The 21,277-nt window shown below is 37.3% G+C and overlaps 1 protein-coding gene across 2 annotated transcripts in view; it reads right to left on the bottom strand.

Moving 5' to 3' along the window:
* The window catches only part of LOC136041424 (uncharacterized), a 54,759-nt gene that overhangs the window by 19,255 nt on the left and 14,227 nt on the right, over positions 1-21,277 (bottom strand). The window contains exons 2-4 of one of the 2 annotated variants that reach the window (XM_065726096.1): positions 12,128-12,282; positions 8,795-8,948; positions 5,882-6,001 (exon numbers count right to left, since the gene is read on the bottom strand). In XM_065726096.1, coding sequence (XP_065582168.1) covers positions 5,882-6,001; positions 8,795-8,948; positions 12,128-12,272 — 419 coding nt within the window. In that variant the 5' untranslated portion in view covers positions 12,273-12,282. The remainder of the gene's footprint in view (positions 1-5,881; positions 6,002-8,794; positions 8,949-12,127; positions 12,283-21,277) is intronic. The other variant, XM_065726102.1, reaches the window with a different exon arrangement.

The following is a 21,277-nucleotide window of genomic DNA, read 5'->3' as shown; positions in this document are numbered from 1 at the left end:
ATAATGAGGTATAGATCTGAATACGGATTGTTTTTCCCATGGACAATTTTATGTTGCATGTTCAAGAGTCGGTAAACCTGACAATCTATTTATATGCACAGACAATGGGACATCGAAGAATGTTGTATATTCGCAAGTTTTACGTAGTTAAAAACACACACACACACACATATATATATATATATATATATATATATATATATATATATATATATATATATATATATATATATATATATATATATATATATATATATATATATATATAACGAAAAGAGAAATCTTTTCTCTTTTATCTATACTCACAGGTGGGACACAAGGACACGACTACAATGGCACGTAACTAATATGGCGCGTAACGACTTACGCGCGCGGGGGGGCTTGGGGGTGTGTGAAGCACCCCCACCAACTAGGTGTTGGGGTGGCGCGAAGCGCCACCCCAACAGCTAGTAGATAATAAGAGTCACAAACATCTTCCAGACAGCAATTACAGTCTTTAACTTGCACTGCATATTCTCTATACAATTTACATGCATTACAAAATCTACACCTTTCATTATAGTCAGCATCAATAGTACAATTCTCACAGGATGACAAGTTGTCAAATATATATAAACATAGTAGATATATGTAGAGCATTTTTTCACTGTTGACTGTCTCATTTCAAAAAAGAAACCGAGTTACGTTTAACTAAATGGTCCTTTACTGTCACAAGTCGCTTAAGCTGATCACCAATTAGATCACTAGAGAAATGGGAGGAGTAATGGAAACTCCGGGTAAACTTTAAAAAAATATACAATATTATCTTGTTCTGTCTCTATTAATACATGAAAAAATTGACGAAATGTTTTGGGGCCACGACACATAATTGTCAGACAATATTCCAAAGCTGGAGACTCATTTTTCACTATAACATCAATCGATCATTCTCTAACTGAAGATTTTCTTTGTCACCAACAATCTTTGAAAATCATCATTTAAAGTTAATGATTTTCCAAAGTAACGAGATTTCCTATAATTTTCTGTCCCTCCATTCCTTATTCAGTTTTTTAATCCTGACAACTTCACTGCCGATTATAGACTAACAAAGCCAAGGAATGAAGATTCTTTCTACCTCGAGTACCCTCTCGACGCCTATTGAGTCTCTGGAGGGAAGAACAGTAACCCAGTAAAGTATCTAACAGGAAAAAACTTTCTTCGATTCCGGTCCAATGAATATATCTGTTGGTAAACTACCACGGCGTAAGTAATTTTTTCAGGTTCTTTGTTTTTTTTATCAATTCATCTTTATATTCCCCAATGATATTGTCTGCCAATACCCTTTTTATTTTGCCTGTGATTCCTTTCTCTATTATCACATTATTTTTACATAACCTGTAGTTTCGACATGTAGACAAGATGTGCTCCATGATGTTGTCGCGGGATTACCCCTGTCTTATTTTTGCCTTTCATTGAATGCCAATACTAGGAGGATGGTGATAAGATTTATCAAGTGGTAACGTGCTACCACCAGCAGCCTAAGCAGGAAGTCAGCCCTCACCATCGACTTTTTTTATATGTTCGCGTTCTCTTTGGACACTAGCTTCTCTGGTGATGTTATTCTCGCATATCCACCATTATAACACTTGAATTTTTTCGGTACTCGATAAAATTTAATCTCTCACTATCGTGACAACGCACGCATACATATGCAATAGTGTTACCATTAGCATTTGTGTCATGGGTCAAATATCTGTCCTTGTCAGCTTTCATACCACGACAACGCTATCATGTACACACACCTTCTTGAAATATTTCATCTTCACTTTTTGGAAGTAATATTTAAGTGTTTATTCTTCCAATGCACAAATAATACTGATCTTGCGTAAGCTCTATCACAACAAGTCTCACTGACGTACACGTCATCCTCAATAAATTTGCATAGGTAAACAATTAACTAATATGTAAAAACCAGGTATGCGCAATAGATCAATAATGAATAACACCTGCGTCTTGAAGCAAGTCAAAGAAACATCAGTAGCTTAAAACAAATGTCGGCACCGGGATTCGAAGGGATAGACCCCCACTAGTACAGAATGGGCCTGCACCACTCAAGATAACTGAAAAGAACTAATTAAAATGAAACGAACATTTAATACATGATGATTTTAGATATTAGATTTTATTTTTCAGATTCAAGAATCAAGAAGTTTCATGATTCTTTTTTTACAGTATTTTTTTATTTTTCAATGTTATAGGTATAAAAATTATTTTAGAAATATATAGTGTTTTCAGGAAAGCACAAATGACACAAAAGACCTTAGAAGGTTTACAGTTAGGGGAAAGGGGCAGCAGCTAAACTCCTTTTTGTTGTAGTTTATGTTTGTTTTAAGCTTCACTTGAGTATCCATTTTGATTTTTTCAACTTTATAGCCTTAGCAGTTCCTGAGATATTACAAATGCACTTTTTTAAGCTCCTGGATGCTGGTAGAGTCTATTGATTTAGTTAAACATCCCTATTAATATCTTTTGAAATGTTCGAATTAATAACCTTAACCGTTCTTAAGAATATACCAATAAGCCATTTTGACAGCCTAGATAAAATTGAACTCTTTGATTTAGTTCAATAGTAATAATAGTAATAAAAGTTGTAGTAGCAGTAGTATTTGCTGTATCAGTCACAGTCAGAGCTAAAATCAAAATACTACTAGTAGTAGTTACAACCGCAAGTAGCTGCAGTAGCAAGTGTTTCCCACTGTGGTCACAGGTAATTGCAGTTGCAAGTAGTCCCAGTTGCAATTAGTCGCAGTCTTAAATAGTCACTGTCACAAATAGTCGTAGTCACAGCAGTAGTAGTAGTAGTAGCACTAATGTCCCTGAAAATTTCAAGTTAGTACTCTTAGCTGCTCTTAAGATTCTTCAGAGACGTCTCGATGACCTAGATAAACATAGTGTTTTAATATTAAGCGCAGAATTCCCCAAAACATCCCATAAAGTCTAATCTTATTGCCCTTAACCTTAGTTTGCAGCACTTGAACCAGGGACGATGGGGGCATGGTGTCCCCAGAGGTATTGTTATTAAACTTACGTGCTATTCTGAACAAAATGGCTATCTCAGAATTCAGATCTGTGTTAGGGGGGAACAGAAAGTTCAAGGGGGACGCAAGTAGTCATTCTCGCCAACAGTCACAATCATAAGTGGTCGTAGTCGGAACTTGCTACATTCGAAGTTACGATTTGTTGTAGTCATAGTCAAAAGCAGTTTCAGTCACACTTGCAAGTAGTCGCAGCAGCAAATATTCACAATTACAATCGAGTTTTCGTACCCCCAAGTAGTTGCAGGCACAGCAGTAGTAGTAGTAGCACCAGTGTCCCTGAAAGTTTCAAGTTAGTTCTCTTAGTCGCTCCTAAGATTCTATAGATACGTCCTCTCAATGACCTAGATGAACATAGTGTTTTACTATTAAGTTCAGAATCTCTCAAAACATTCCATAAAACTTCACCTTAATACCCTTAGCTTTATTTTGCCACAATTGAACCAGGGGCGGTTGGGGGCATGGCACTCCTGGAGGTATCGCTATTAGATCTACCGGCTATTTTGAAAAAAGCGACCATCTCAAAATTTGGATCAGTGTTAGGTGGGGGGGGGGCAAAGAAAAGCAAAAGGGCTGGTTGTCCTCCAATCACTTCCTAATATCCCCCTCAATATGTCCTGAAAGATAAGGGCTTCCACTTCTAGGGAGCTCACACTGTTTTAAGGAGAAATCACTTTTTTTAGGGATGCTTATTTTTAATCTAGGGATAAATGGAAATCCGGGGTAAAGTAAGCATTTTCAGGGAAATCCTGGGTAGAGTAAGGATTTTAAGGATGCCAACCAAAAGTCTGTTGCAATGTGGCTTCAGTTACCAATGATGAAAAATTGGATAGAGATAAAGAGTGTCAAACAAGTCAAAGAAAAATACTTATGTCCCGCACTGTAGGTTCAGTTTGAAGTATGATTATTGTGAGAAATCAGAGTTGACCATGCATGCTCTGACCAAGCAGCATATAAAAGTAAGCAATGAAATTGAGACAAAGGTTGGCAGTGGCAGTATTGAAAACTTTTGACTGTGTGGGCAGTAATTCCAAAGAAATTGAACAGCGCATCTGCACGTTTTTGATAGAACACAATCTGCCATTAAGTCTTGCAGACAGTTTGGTCCCTCTCCTAACAAAATTTTTTCCAAAAGACCAGGCCTTAGCTGGCGTCACTCTGGGTAAACAGAAAGCTACAAACATTTTGCGACTAAATGTTCCTTGGTACTACACCACTAGTTAATTCAGTTCCTTAGAACTTCAGAGCTTCATTTGGGAGATACCCAAGTTGAAGACCTGTCAGTTGAGCACTACTGGATGAAAATATTTAATCTGAAGACTCGTAGTGGCGAAATCAAGTACCCGGAATTCCAGAAGTGCATATCACTGATCTTCTCTTTACCTTTTAGCAATGTACCAGCTGAGCATTTGTTTAGTCTCCTGAAATTAATCAAAACAGACATTCAAAATAGTGTAGAGAATGTCCCAAAAGTCCCACTTATTCGAGTCAATTACTGTTTGAAAAACGAAGATAAAACTTTATCAACTGTCATCATACCAAAAGCTGTCGCTGGCTTTAAGAAGAAGACAAAGGCTAGTGCTGGAGATGAAACTTAGTTAAACTTTTTTATGTGTTCTTGGTAGTGTAAAAGATGTTATATATATCATTATCGGAAGTAAAAATAATAATTTGGTGCTGCGCTATGTTTTTTTCGTGTATATTGTATGGAAATATAAGTCAAAATATCCCGTTTTCTAGGAAAAAAATGGAAGAAATCAGACCTAGAGACAGAGAACTTTAGGAAAAATTGAGATAAAATCGGGAAAATTGAAATCGAAAAGTGGAAGCACTGTGAAAGATTTTACTCAATACCATCAGCCGTTCCTGAGATATTGCTGATACGCCCTTTTCCCAACCAGTATGAACATAGTGTGTTTTGATTTATTCATTATCATCCTGAATATGTTCTGAAAGTATATCTTAAAACACTAAACCTTTTTGGAGACCCCAGATAGGCAATGCTAGAGCATTGCCTCTGATCACACTGCTAACTTTTCGGCAGAACCAAAAATTAATCTGTTATGCTATTCCTTCTCCCAAACTAATTAAAAACCAAGGATTGTTCAAGCATAATTTGCAATACAACAAGCTTTCATCCTTACAAGGTGTTAGAATACAATGCAGCAAACTAAAATTTACGATCTAGATGTACTGATACCAGAAATAGTGTTAAAAGTGCTTTGTTGCATTGGCATCTGTGAACTGTGCCAAAAATTTTCTTGGGTGCAATGGCAAATGTTTCGTACACTAATATTTTAAGTCTCTTTTACAAACTATTCTGATGAGTACATGAAAACATTAAATCTTCATGAGGGCCAAAATAAGAAAACGAGTGAAATTTAAGAAGATACCTTACTTTAAACATAAAAGCAATCCCACCATGCCGATTGCTCCCGGCTCTGGTTTGAACTATGATGAGCTGTTTCCAAGAAGATAAATGCGAAGATATAGATCACATTTACCATTAATACGAATAACGATTAACAACCGAACAAGCGAGATCTCACACAACCTGAAGATGGTGCAAAGAAAAAAAAATACACAAAAATAGCCCCATATAAAAATCCTATCTGTTTCCTTTTTATTAATTTGAAAATGTTTGAAAAATCAGATGAGTAAGAAGAGACAACCTATGAAACACAACTAATACCACTCCTGAACACAAATTTGAAGCTAGAATATTGTTAAAAAAACATTGGCTAAGTCATAATAAATGAAAAGCCTAGAATTCTTAATTATATTAGCATCGATAATTGTGCACTTGCCTGTCAATGCTGTTTGAATCGCACTCAAGGCTATTTAGGTCGGACGGTGTTGGTGACGTTTTATGCTGTGACATTTCTCTTGCCTTCTCAACTTTCCTTTTTGGTGGAACTGAAGAGGGCCTATAAGTAAAATAAATCTTCAAATATAGTATCTTTTACATTTAAATAAGCTAGAGAATAGAACTGTAAGATTTTGTATCGTATTTTAGAGAAACACAGTCATGTGACAAAAATACAGGTTTTGACCGTTGTCTAAAGATGTTTTAATTTTGTTAGGACTAAAGAAGGCTAAGAAGCGAGTGTCAAAAGCACGATGTTAGCAACCAAGAATGACATTATCTTCTATTTATACTAGAGATTAGTGTTTCCATCTCACTCTCCTTGCAAGCAATCTGGGTATTTTCATCCTTTTAGGAAGTACTGAATTTTCTGAAATTGGTACTTCACACTTCACACTCGAGAATTTGAACGCCGAAGGTGTGACAATACCCGGGTTTCACGCTGTCTATAACAGACAATTACCATTGGTTTGTTGTGAAACTACATTACTGCTATATTTAAATTAAATATTAGTTGTTATTTTGGTTATGTTTTGTTTCATTAGCATTCACCAAACTTCACTTCTAGATCGTGTATTATATAATAGAGAAGTAATATGAATTTTCATTAGTAAAATTATTTCTAGTTTTACTTAGGGTCTGTCAAAAACTGACATCTTGTGGAGTTTTGACAAAATTAAACTGTATTTATTATTCTGAAAAATACAAGAAAAAAATTTCCAAGCCCCTTTTCAGATTGAACCATCATGATTCCTTGAGAGTTTGTCAGTGTAAAATAACTGGTTCATTCAGCTTATAATATGAAAAAAAAACTTCGTTTTCTTAAAGAGTTAAAGAGGCTGCGTCCCAAAGTCGAACCTTAAAACGTACAGGATTTAGGAGAGGAAGTTGGGGGGCTGCCGTCCCCAAACCCCCCGCTTTTAAAGACTCTTTTGTACAGGTTTTTTGTTGTGGGGGGACTTCATTGTTACTAATTACTAGTTTCGGCGCAATGGTTCTCCTGTCCTCTTGTGTTTAACATTTTTCGAAGTTATTCCATTATTCATTCATTTCAATTTTTTGTTAATTAAAAGAGGGACTTTCCGAAGCCAAGAGCGGGGGGTTAGGGGGGCGGCAGCCCCCCACAACAAAAAACCTGTACAAAAGAGTCTTTAAAAGCGGGAGGTTTGGGGGGCGGCAGCCCCCCAACTGCCCCTCCTAATTCCTGTACGTTTTAAGGTTCGACTTTGGGACGCAGCCTCTTTAACTCTTTAAGAAAACGAAGTTTTTTTCATATTATTTCTGTACGTTTTCTACAATCCATGGTGGATGTAATTTAATAATAATTTTCCATGTTTATTTTCTCGCTTTCTGTATCAATAAATTCAAACTGACAAAATTATCTAATTTTGATAATTTTAATAGTTTAGCAGCTTAATTAAAAATTTAGCAGCTAGTGGTTTTTACCCACCCGCCTCGGTTTATGGGCCAAGCGCGCTTCCGCTGCGCCAAGCTGCTGTTATGCTTGTTATCAAACAAGTTATTACAATAGAAAATTTCACCAACGGCTTCAATTAGGAAATCAATTTAAATGGTTCTTCTAACTTGCTTCCATCAAGCCTTACCCCCGCTTCAGTATAAATTCTTGTGAACATTCCAGTATGTAATTCTGATCACATGTTTCCATGTTTATTTTCTCCCTTTCTGTATCAATAAATTCAAACTGACAAAATTACCTAATTTTACAAATTTTAAAAAGTTAGCAGCTAGCGGTTTCGATCCACCGACCTCTGAGTTATGGGCCCAGCACGCTTCCGCTGCGCCAAGTCGTTGTTAGTGTAAGAATTTTTCAAACAAGTGATGTTATTACAAGAGAAAATTTTACCTTCACTGGGGAAATGGGTTTTTCTAAGCTAGAAAATCGGGGGGTTAAGATTTTCCTACGAAACTTTCAAGGGCACTTACTCGGAGAATTCCGCGTCGAATGAGTCTTCGTACACCCAGATCCGATGTTGGCTGTGACCTGTAGGCGTCGAGGAAGAAAAAGGAGAACATGAACAATAAGTGCCTATGCGTGGTTTCTGGAAAACAGGGAAGGAGTTATCGGATCGAGCTGAAATTTCTTGGATAAGCTCCTGGGCCCTAGGGGACCTTAACTTGTGAATTTCAGCCCGATCGGACAACGTTAAAGGGGGGCTGGGGTTGGATGGTCGAAACTTTCGGCCAGATTTTCCCCATGAAGGAAAAGTCGGAGAAGGATGAAATTTGGCAGGTTTCTTAGTTGGAGCTCGGGCTACGAAATGCATCCCTCCCCATCCCTCTGCGACCACTGGAACCGTTGATCGCTTAACATTGTCGTGGTTCGCCTCTTTATAGAGGCACGAGTGTGCCTCCTTGACAGGACGGGAACAAATTTGAGCTTGAAAAAAGTCCAATAGCTTCTTTTGAGTCTGCAGCCACGTTATTGGATGGAGCATTTAGCGCAATCACTTATTTAGTACATGCAAATTAAAATGAAATGAGAGATAACTATCCAGCAATTCCACATCAAAAAGCGTGCTTTGGTCCTTTTGGTCTATTTTTGGGAGATATTTTGCAAACCAATTATATTATTCCTTATTTCTGGAGAGAAACATAGCCCCTTTTTAAATTTATCTACCTACCTTTAAATATTTTAAACTTACCTTTTTAAAAATAAGTTTACCTAATGCTTTGGTGAAACCAACGCTGAGCGACGAATTCCTTTCTAACTTAATATCCGATTGGTTCTTTTATTAGAGGTAGTAAGCCAGTAAAAAGAACGAAAAGTCCTTGAGTCACGATATTGTTTACAGTTGAACCCTTTGTTTAAAAAGAGACAAATAAAAGAGAATACCTTCTTGGTGTCTTCTTAGGTGATGCTCTCTCTTTAATGGCATCGTCCTGGATAAGGCCAGCGGCAACTGCTGCTTCTTTATGACGCAAGCAAGCACAGCGACGAACAAAAGGCTTCACTTCGGAGTTTGTAGGCGTCATTGAACGCCTTTTACCTAGAAATAGCAATAGAACACTCATAAAAATATTGACAGCAAAAATCAACGAGAACCAATAACAGCAGTATAAGCAATGAAATTAGTACAAAAAACATCACTAAAGTCTAGTACCCTGAGCAAGGCCGTTTCCAGGAGGAGGTGCGGGGTTCGAGTCCCCTCCCTCCAAAACTTTCTAACTCGTAAAAACATAATAAATGTGCATGTAAACAAGTTTTTGATCCATTTTTAAGATTTTTGTACCCCCCCCCCTTCGAACAAAAATACAAGATGCTCCCTTGACCCTGAGTTACGATAATATTCCCTTCAAAAAGGTTCATCGTATAAATTAGTGTCATAGAGTGAAACGACAATTTAGTGAAAGACAATTATTAGTTTCTGCTATTGGAATATTCGGTGGAGATGTCCCTAGTTCTTCTTCAAGCTACAGATTTTCAAACATCGGAACTATTGAAGTCTTTATCTATTAATCATTTGATATTTTCAATTCGTTTGATAAAAACCCGCATCGAGCATAAGCCTAAAAAGATGATTTTTTTTTTTGGGGGGGGGGTCTGGATTTATGACGCGTCACTGGATCCAAGTTTTATCCTAAGATGTGTTTCGCCTTCTAAGGACTTTTAGTGTTTCTCGCAAATTAGGCGGTCCAAACTACAGACAGAAAAGATTATCAATGAAACCTACAAAATATCTATAAATAGATTTTCTATAGAATATGACATGTGAATATCATCCAGAAGAATTTTTAATAGCCACCACAAGCGTCAAATTTTGAAAATAAATAAGTTATTTGCTTTTGGCATTCGTTAGATTCATATAAATGCTGCTAAAACTACACTACAGCCAAGACCAGAGGAACATGGAGATCCTTTTCCCTGATTAAATAAAAAAAACAAGTTTTTTCAACTGAAAGTAAGGAGCGACAATAAAACTTAAAACGAACAGAAATTACTTCGTATATGAAAGGGGCTGCTTCCTCATCAACGCCCCGCGCTCTTTACGCTAAAGTTTGACTCTTTCTCTCAACTCTTCTTTTTAAAACAGTAAAAAACTTTAGCGTAAAGAGCGGGGCGTTGATGAGGAAGCAGCCCCTTTCATATACGAAGTAATTTCTGTTCGTTTTAAGTTTTAATGTCGCTCCTTACTTTCAGTTAAAAAAACTTGTTTTTTTTATTTAATTTCTGAACGTTTTTGAATCAATGCATGTTTTGATTTTCGCTCTCCGCAGAGAAATAATTAAAACGAAATTTGCATTTTTTTTTTTTTTTTTTTTTTTTTTTTTGGCTAAATGGCTTTCTCATAATTTTGATCGAATGATTTTGAGAAAAAAAAGAGCGGGGGAGGAAGCCTAGTTGCCCTCCAATTTTTTGGTTAATAAAAAAGGCAACTAGAACTTTTAATTTTTTACGAATCTTTTTATTAGTAAAAGATATACGTAACTTATAAACTAGCTTACGTAAAGAATTTTTTATTCTCATGTTTTTATTACACATATGAGAGGGTTCGCCCCCTCGTCAGTACCTCTCTCTTTACACTAAATCTTAAATTTTGGCCCAATTCATTAAGAATGACCCCTGAATCACAAAAGCCGTAGAATAAATAGTTGACATTACTAAAAATACTTTAGCGTAAAGAGCGAGGTATTAGGAGGAGGTGAGCCCCTCATATGGGTAATAATTTCTGTTCGTTTTAAGTTTTAATGCTGCTCCTTACTTCCAGCTGAAAAAACTTTTCCTATTTATTTTTTCATTGTTTTTTCAAAATAATGCTAGTAAATCCTGCTCTCCCTTCATGGAAATTTTCTTCCCCCATGACAAATTCCTCGATGGAAAGTTCCCCCAGTATATCCCCCTCTTTTCAACCCCTCCCCCAACCAAAAAATCAACCTGAAAACACCTGTACACTTCCCAATAACCATTACTATATGTAAGCACTGGTCAAAGTTTGTAACTTGTAGCCCCTCCCACGGGGACTGTGGAGGAGTAAGTCATCCCCAAAGACATAGTTATAAGGTTTTTCGACTACGCTGAATAAAATGGCTATCTCAGAATTTTGATCCGTTGAGTTTGGGAAAATAATTAGCGTGGGAGGGGGCCTAGGTGCCCTCTAATTTTTTGGTCACTTAAAAAGGACACTAGAACTTTTCATTTCCGTTAGAATGAGCCCACTCGCAACATTCTAGGACAACTGGGTCGATACAATCACCCCTGGGAAAAAGAAAAAAAAAACAAAAAAAAAAAAAACAAACAAATAAACACGCATCCGTGATCTGCCTTCTGGCAAAAAATACAAAATTCCACATTTTTGTAGATAGGAGCTTGAAACTTCTACAGAAAACCTTTCTCGGATACGCTGAATCTGATGGTGTAATTTTCGTTAAAATTCTATGACTTTTAGGGGGTGTTTCCCCCTATTTTCTAAAATAACACAAATTTTCTCAGGCTCGTAACTTTTGGAGCGTAAGACTAAACTTGATGAAACTTATATATTTAAAATCAGCATTAAAATGCGATTCTTTTGATGTAGCTATTGTTATCAAAATTCCATTTTTTAGAGTTTTGGTTTCTATTGAGCCGGGTCGCTCCTTACTACAGTTCGTTACCACGAACTGTTTGATTTTGTCGCATTTTAGTTTTGAGAATCATCTTTAATCTTTTCAAGTCATAAGAAAATTGCAAAATTTAAATGTGTTCAATCTATAAAAAAAAATTGACAGGAACTGTGGTGCCTTTGGAGACAAAAGTTCTTTTTGGCCATCTCAGGGCGTAGCTGAATTACTAGAACCGTCTTTGTTTTATCAGGGTACCCCCCCCGCCGTTGATCTGGATTTGGTACATCTTCTGCAGGTATACGCTGCTCACTTGATCGCTAAGTCGAATCCCTATGATTTTCCTCAGACAAGGGTTGTCGAGTAAACATAGGGCTTGGATGTCACTTGCTTTCACGGCACACGTCAGGCACGAGGTACTGATCAAACGGCACGGCACGTCAGGCACGGCATACGAGGTACTGATCAAACTTGTGATCACAATTAGCCTTGTGTAAGCTTAAAGAAAAGGAGGGATTCAGTCCTATTTTTTAGCTTTTTTTCTGTCACCAGTCAAAAGAAAATTTGTTTGAGTAAATACAGTCAACGTAAATAAAAGAGTAAACAATATAAAAATATTTAGGGTACTTGCTTGAGTTTCCATTTAACTCTCGTTGAATTTGGGGACCTCTAGGTTTTGGATGTATTTTAACTGACCCTTTGGGGTTCCGTGGTCCCCGAGCTAACTCCAGATCTTGAAGAGGTTCTTCCAAGTCTGATGATGATATCTTGACCATTCTTGTTTAGCTGAAAAATATAATTATATTTTAAAAGGAGAGTGAAATAATATGTAAAGCAGCATAAACATACAATGTTTTGGTTTTTAAATTAATTCTGGACAAAGCACGATGACCCAGTTTACGAATCCAAAATATATCGTTTACATTTTAACATTAAAATAAGCTGACTTCTGGCACTGAAATAGTCATTTTCAATCAGCATGTAAAGTTCTATTTTCTGCTTTCCATCTTTTTCCTTTCAAGTTTTAAGTTCAAGTTCATTCCTTCGCACTAAGAAATTTTAACTTGACAGACCAGCTAAAGAAAACAAAAGTGAAGTTTTTCTTGCAGAACTAGTTATATGTATGCTATAACAAGTTTTAGTTTAGAGATAAAGGCATATCGATGCCACTCGTGCCTAAGAATTAGGCTGCTGGGTAGGGACTGCTTTGCAAAACGAGCAAACAAGATGCGAATTCAATAGAAATAATGCAGAATTATAAAAATCAGCCAAAACAGGATATTTGTGGCTTGATCACCTTTTACTGTTTTACAGTTCAAAGAAACGGGGACGGTGGCGGGTAAAAACCTATCTTATTCGCAGGACCGGATTTAAAGCTTTGACACTCCTAGGCCCAAGTGTTTTCGCCGCTCCATTTTTGCGAGATTTTCGGGGAAGTCCCCGAATATTGAGGGATAGCGGAAGTACTGAGCAGAACGCAACTGATAAGCCAAAAGTAATGTAAGAGAGAGCTGATACCGAACTCACAGCTGCCGTTCTTGAGAAACAACTGACAGATTTAACTGGCCACGGAATTCTTGGGTTGTTTTAAAATCACTTTTCCGTGAATAGGCTGCATGGCAGCAGTTTGTGCCTGGCCCTTTGATGATTAATAAAGTGGTCCAGTTTTTGTTAAGAAGAAAATCAATGAGTGATAATTTATTGTGCCCCTTGGCAGTATGTGTCCCTATGCACGGGACTGGTCCGCCTATTGGTAAATCCAGGCCTGCTTATTCGGACTGCACTGGGGCCTGGCAGTAGTTTCAACTATGATTTGCACGTAAATTTTAACTTAAAAATTCTTAAAAATTCGTAACGCAATGTTTGAAAAAGGACATAAAGTGAACATTGCAGCAATTTTACAATGAAAATAAAACCAGCAATACGTAGGTGACCATAGGAAAGATCCGTCCGTTGGGTCCAGCCTCTGGTTTTGGCGGCAGCATTATTGTAATGAAATTCCACATTCATCATGAGACCTGAGCCAATCATGTGAAGCTTGTCCATAAAAAAGGGATGAAAAAAACAGCAAAATAACTTAATATAGCCAAATTGACACTATAAAAAACCAAACTGCAATTATACCAAATTATGTATATACATGACATCATTGATAACATAAACTAAAGCACATACAAAAAAAAGTGACGGGTTAACCATTCTCTGTCACCTGGTTTTAATCAAGTTAGAGACCACTGGTTCCAATACCCTTGGAATATCTCTTTAACGCAACCCCTCTTCGTGACACGCAAGACACATTTCAGCCGCGTGACTTATCTCAACGGGTAAGATGTGGGTGACCCCTCTCAAATAAGAGAGATAAAACCATTGCATAACAAACATGACATTAATGTTAAAATAGCATTACTGTAATCTTAGAGCCTTTTAACAATAGAAAAAAGGCGAATCTTGGTAGGAAGGAAAAGGCTTAATACAAGGAAATTTGAAGGGCGTTTCTCGTAATTACTCTCACACACAATTCGAAGCAGTATAATGTGGTTTAACAGGAAACAATAAGAAAACTTTAATGCGCGATCATGACTGCTGATAATCTGCATGCAACCATTCAAAAGGATAGAAACTGGCACTGAAGCAAACTTCCTTAACAGGCAAATCTTCACTGCAATATAGCAAATTAAATTCCTCACTGATTTAAATTACAACTTACTGAAAGGTTACTTAGAAAGTTTACTTACTAAAATTAAACATGATGGAAACCCCGAGGGGCTATTTCAGCTTAGCTGATTTTTCGCGGCCAGGATGCTCTGAATTTCGCCCCTCCGTTATTTTATTACTTTCTTGATAATTGAACAACAAAAGGCAATATTCGTCCTCTCTTAGAAAAAAGAAACCATCAGCCCTTAAATATAATTAAAAACGAGTGGGGTCCCGTAACAGGGGAAACCTCAATAAAGCATTTATTAGGAATAAACGTAAGTACATCCATGACTGAACAGTAAGGCTCGAGATCATTAGTATGCCAAAAGCTATGCAATTAGGGAAAGGTGAGGATGGAAAGGGGGAGGGAAAAAGCCCCCCCCCCAAAAAAACAAATTTAAAGATTTGTATAGTCTTGCACCAATCGTTTGATATTTTTCATATACAAATCAACTATATGTGTGTGTTCTTCGAATTTACTCCTCCTGTCCATTGTCGAACCTGCTTCTAAATTAATTCCTACGTAAATTAATTAACTTCCTACCCGATATTAACAAGTGACAGTTTAAAAAACATTGCTTTAACTTCTGATCATTAAGTAAGTTATGAAATTTGCCCATTGTTTGCGTATAGTATTTGTTATTGGGAAGTGTACATACATTTTTTTCGGAGGGGGGATTGTATACTGGGGGGTTTTCCAAAGATAACATTTTTGTGAGGGGGGGAGTTTCTGGGTGTGAGCTTCCAAGGGGGAATTTTACACTTGGGGAATTTACCAAAATTCCTATACAAATCAAACAGTTCGTGGTAACAAACTGTAGTAAGGAACAACCCAGCTCAATTGTAACCGAAACTCTAAAAAAGGAAATTTGATACCAATAGTTACTTCAAAAGAATCGTATTTCTTATGCTGATTTTAAATATATAAATTTGTTCAGGTTTAGTTTCACCCATCAAAGTTACGAGCCTGAGAAAATTTGCCTCATTTTAGAGCATAGGGGAAAACACCCCTAAGAGTCATAGAATCTTAACGAAAATAATACCATCAGATTCAGCGCATCAGAGAACCATACGGCAGAAGTTTCAAGCTCCTATGTACAAAAATGTGGTATTTTGTTGTTTTTTTTTGTTTTGTTTTTTGCCAGAAGACAGATCACGGATGCGTGTTCTTTTTTTTCAGGAGTATTCTTATCGACCAAATGGTCCTAGAATGTTACTGGAGGGCTCGTTCAAACGGAAATTACAAGTTTTGGTGCCGTTTTTCAGTGATCAGAAAATTGGATGGCACCTAGGCCCCCTCCAACGCTCATTTTTTTCAAAGTCACCGGATAAAAATTTTGAGATAGCCATTTTGTTCAGCATAGTCGAAAAATCTAATAATTATGTCTTTTGGGACGACTTAGTCCATCACAGACCCCAGAGGGGCTGCAAGTTACAAACTTTGACCGTTGTTTACATATAGCAATGGCTATTGGGAAGTGTACAGACTGTTTATGGGGAATGTTTGTCGTTGAGGGGAGGGGGTATGGATGAGGGGGTTACGTGGGAGTATTTTTCCATAGAAGAATTTATTATGAGGGAAGGGAATTTCCATGAAGGCTGCGCAGGATTTTCTAGCATCATTTAAAAAACAATGAGAAAATAAATAAAAAAAGTTTTTTCAGCTGGAACTAAGGAGCAGCATTAAAACATAAAATGAACAGAAATTATTACGTATATAAGGGAGTCCGTCTCCTTCACAATACCTCGCTCTTTAGGCTAAAGTATTTTTAGTAATTTCAACGATTAATTCTACGGCCTTTTTGATTCAGGGGTCACTCTTAAGGAATTCGGACAAATTCAAGCTTTAGTGTGAAGAGCGAGGTATTGACGAGGGGGCAAAACCCTCTCATATTTACGTAATAGAAATACACAAATATAGAGGTTCGTTAAGTAAGTTAATTCTTAAGTCAAGTATATTTATTACTAATAAAAACGTTCGTAAAAAAAGTTATAGTTACCTTTATAAGTAACCAAAAATTGGAGGACAACTAGGCCTCCTCCCCCACTCTTTTCTTCCTAAAGGCGTCCGATCAGAACTATGAGAAAGCCATTTAGCCAAAAAAGTTTAATATGCAAATTTTGTTTGAATTGTTCAAGTGCGGTGAGCCAAAATTAAAACATGCAATAATTCAAGAATGTTCCGAAATTAAATAAAAAAAAGGTTTTTTTAACTGCATATAAGGAACATTAAAACGTAAAACAAACAGATATTACTCCATATATGAAAAGGGTGGTCCCCTCCTCAACGCCTCGCTCTTTACGCTAAAGTTTTCCATTGTTTTAAAAAGTAGAGTTGTGAGAAATGGTCAAACTTTAGTGTACAGAGCGGGGCACTGAGGAGGAGACAACCCCTTTCATATACGGAATAATTTCTGTTCGTTTTAAGTTTTAATGTCACTCCTTACTTGCAGTTAAAAAAAATATTTTTTTTATTCATTTTCTATACGAAATTATACTTCCTCTTTGCCGACAGAGTTTTACATGTGGAGATGTCCCGGGCGAAATTTTCAACGGAGTCGGAATTGTCTGCAGTATTCTTCCGTGGGGGGATTTCAACGAGAGGAATTTTCCACGGAGGTTATTTCTGCGGGAAAATTCTCCACGTGAAAATTTTCTGCAGGAGCAACTCTCCACTGGGGGGCGGGAGATTTCTAGGGGAAATTTTCCCAGGAGGGGGATTTCCGGAATGATTTAAAAAACGATCAGAAACTAGTCTTTATCAAATGAAACTATGCTAAGGTGAATTTTTCGGGCGGCACCATCCGCAATAATTTTTTTTGGGGTGGGTCAATTTTCAGGAAGAATGAAATTGTCCGTGGGAATTTTCAGGAGGCAGTATTTTACGCGGGAGGAACTTTCCGTGGGGTAGGGAATTTTCTATTGAAAGGAACCGAATTTCCCAGCATTATTGAGTCTTGCTTAGTCTTCGTCCAGTCAAGACCATGTTGAAAAGAGATTATATTTTTAATTACTCAGATAGTGATTTCAGTGTTAGGCTATGGAGAAAACTTTTACGTATTGTAAAAATAAGGGATTTGGTTATTCAGTAACCGAAAATTTAAATTTCTTCTAGCGACATTAAAAGGACTAATTGGATTGAGATATAGGTGAGTGGGTCCCAACACTTCCCTTGTTCCTGGATAATTGGATTGTGCAATAACTGACGAACATGGCAATATTATTTTGAATCTGTTGCTGAATTTTGTGACCAGATCGATGCTTGATGGAGCAAAAGTCAACTTTATTATCGGGATTGTTGTTAGCTTCCTTGATTACAGTAGAGTTATCCGTGCTAAAAAGGTTATATACAGGGAGCTGAATATTCAGACCCGCTGCGTATCTGCAAACAGCTAATCAGGCCTTATAGGACAATCTGTCTATTCTTACTTTTGTGATTTTCTTGCCATCTGAAACCCCGTCAATTGGGGAAGCAGTTTCAGTCACATTAGTCTCGAAAGTAAAGGGATATTTTCGAAAACTGGATGGCTTCCTAGAGAACGCAAAGCTTTCGGCCCAGTCTGGCTGGCAAGAAGTAATGCCAACGCAATATCTATTCAGGCCCCAGCTCTGTTGTATCCAGTTGTATTAAAGAACTGCCCAGCCAATCTGGCCCCACCTAGTGTCATAAGGACTTTGTCGACCAGCTAGTCCCTGAGGCATCAGATGGAATCACTGAACTAAAAAAAAATCGGTATCTGAATGGAAACTCGTTGTTAAGACAAAATGTGCAGCGAAAAAAATTGCCAAGAATATTAGAAACCACGTTTCTAGTATCACAGCAAGTGTAAAATCTCCACTGTTTATGGGTGTCCTGAAAGGCGTTCCGACCGACTACAATGAGGGCGGAGTTAAATTTGTTGTCGCAAACTGCGTAAAAGTGTCTCAGCGTGGAAAATCTCCGGTGTTTAAGGTCTAATTTGGAATCGAAACAAAGTTCCTCGCAAAGCGTTGTTTCACGGGTCACAATATCGATATCTGTCCTCTCAGTGCTTGAACCAGGCGCTTTGCTGTCTATGTGGACCTTGCGATCATATTTCAAATAGTATATTCCAAGTTCAGAAAAAAATATACTGCCTAGAATGGAAAACTGCCGGCCATACAAGTTATTTTATAAAATGTTCGAAAAACAAGAGTGAACCGGCAAAACCCACAGTATGAAATGGATCCACCTACTCCGGTGCAAGCTGTATCTCTTTTGTCATGGAATGTAAATGGTGGACTTTCAGTTGCTGTCCAGTTGTGATATTCTTTGCTTTCAAGAACATTTTCTCATGGGTCATAATTTAGGCCCCTAAAGTTAATTCTGGTGTTGTGACTTATTATGTGTCACCAAAACGATCCACTTCCAGAGGTCGCCCCTGGGGTGGTATCGCGACCCTTGTTGAGAGCTCGTTCCATTCTAGTGTTTTTGGTTCTTGGGATTTTTTTCTTGCTGTTTGTGTTGAAGAGTGTGTTATTGTCAATGTTAATTTCCCCACGGATTACCGCGATGAGCGGTGGGAATTTTTGTTTACCTCTGCGGGTGACAAACTAGGGCCTTGTCTCTCTATGATTCGCCAGTTAAATAAGTGCTGTATTGTTATCGGGATTTTAACAGTAACCTAGTCGACACTTGATCATTGCATGCTTCTATTTTGTCTTGCAGTTTTGATCGGCGATTAAGGATTCTGCCGAAAGACCTTGAACACGCTTACAAACAACAAACAGGCCAGGCATCAAACCTTGACCAACTCTTCAACAAATTTTGAAGTGCCACCAGTTGACGTCATTACTAACCTACAACTGTCAGGCCAACATTTAATATCTGCTTCTCTGTCTTGTCTTTCTGTCCAGTCTGCTCCTTCTTCACAACTCCGCTAGCCCAAACCCAGTTTTACAGGGACTCGACAAATATCCAATGTGATTCATTTGCCACTGTTATGAATTATGTTCTACAAAAGATCCATGCTCCGTTTCGTTTACGAAACCCACAAGTTGATATAAATTAAACACACATGTTGCTTGGCATCTATCTTATACATGCCCTGCAGAAAAGGTCGTGGTACCTCTCAAACGTGTCCGCCGAGGTGTTACAAAGCACAGGCCAAGTAATTGGAGCCTTGTTGAAGCTTGGCAAAAATCAAAATTGTGACGGCATCTCTGGTTACAGTGTGAGCACCCTTGTTCTAGTTGGGCTTCAGATATTTGTCTTTCAACCAAACGGATGTTTAAAAAGCTATTTACACGCATGAATCTGAGAGCTGTAGAGACTTCAGAGCAAGCTTGTTAATCCCAAACTTCCTTTAGGGGAAGCGTCTCAAGAGATCCTCCCAGTGCTCGCCTATCCGTCCATCATATTCCTCATTTCAAGTGGAGTTCGCATTTTTCTGCTGAATTCTCTCAGTCAGATGTCTCACTTCAATGTGAACAATAAAGATAGTATGACGATTTTCTTTTTAGCTGCCTTCCAGAACATTTTTTGTTGTCTCGGCTAATTCTGTAGTACGAGCAATACTGTGCTTAAAACATAAGAAATCTTCCATCATATGTAAAGTGAGTACTCTTCATGTTCTCCACGGTCGTGGGCTACTGGTTGTTCATATTTTTCTTTTTATGTAGATGATTTCAATCCAAGGAGTTCTACCTTCTTCTTTCTCGATTGGAGATCTCACCCCAAAACCAACGAAAGGGTAACTTACCACCCAGTACTCGTCGTTCCACCCTATGGAAGTGATAATACTTTCTGAAACATTTTTGAACTACTCTTCATCGACCATTTGAACGTGAAATTTTATGTTCAACCATATCGGTTTGGTTTCCAGACGTGTTTCAGTTGGTCCAATGGTTTGTCCGTTGTCGCACCATATACCGGCTACCATCAGTATAAAACTACTGACTCATCATATGTGATTCATCAGATGAGAATTTTATGGGTGACATTGCTTCAAATAAGCAAATTGAAACATGTAAATTTTATAATATGAATCAAAATAGTATTATTGACTCTACGAAGAGATATAATAAAAGTGAAGCTACACTGTATTGTAGAAAATGTGACCCTGACTTTGCATGCCAAGATCAGTACAAGTTGAATCATGATGATCTGCCGTCACTAATCATTGTTGATGATCACCCATGCGTGGAAGAATCAATCCCAAAAATGAAGACAAAGACTTTTATTGTAAATACATGTTTTATTAATAAACAAAAAGTATCATTGAATCAAAACTGTACCATTGAAATTACGAAAAAATATAACAAAATGAACTTACATTATATTGCAGAAAATGTGCCACTGACTTTGCATCCTAAGATGAATAAAAATTAAATCCTGACGAAATGCCGTCACTTATGATTAGAGATGATTACCTATACGTGGAAGAAGAAACCTAAAGAACACAGAGCTTTAGTGCATGCAAGTTTTATTAACAAACAAATTCACAGACATTTTCAAAGCATTTCACTCTTAGGGCACTAAAATTTACATTATACAGGTAGAAAAAATCGTTTCAAACTAGAAAGTCGTTCAATCGAGGATTGTCACCATAAATGCTAAGAAATTCACCGTAAGTATATCTGCAACATCTCAAAATAAAATATAATAGTGCATGAAAACCACAGATTTTGCTTGATAAATCTTGTACTTCGTCCAATTGTGAATAATAGATTTACTACTTTTCTCAAGAAAGATTTTAATGTGAGGCGTGTAGACAGCATACTGTACAAAGCAGGCCAAGAAGATCAAAAATTCAATATTCTTCTCTGTTTGAAAGATGAAGTTTCATTCCGCCATGCTAGTGATTTCAATATCCAATTGAGTAAAAGTATCCATTACTAGATAATAATATTCTTGATGTTGACACATTGATGAATACTGAAGCAAAATTAAGAAGTTCACGTGTTATTGACCTTCAAAACCAGTTTTTGCCAGATTATATTGCTTCTTCGGAACCAAAACAAGTCATGTAAGATTATGTCGTCTTCATCTGTTAATATTGGGCCATGATCAAGTTTTTAGATTCGGAACTTCCCCGCTTGACTAACGGACTCCAACAAGTTGTAT

Source organism: Artemia franciscana, chromosome 2, assembly GCF_032884065.1.
Source record: "Artemia franciscana chromosome 2, ASM3288406v1, whole genome shotgun sequence".
In the NCBI taxonomy this organism is placed as follows: Eukaryota; Metazoa; Arthropoda; class Branchiopoda; order Anostraca; family Artemiidae; genus Artemia; species Artemia franciscana.
This window is presented reverse-complemented; position numbering and strand designations above follow the sequence as displayed.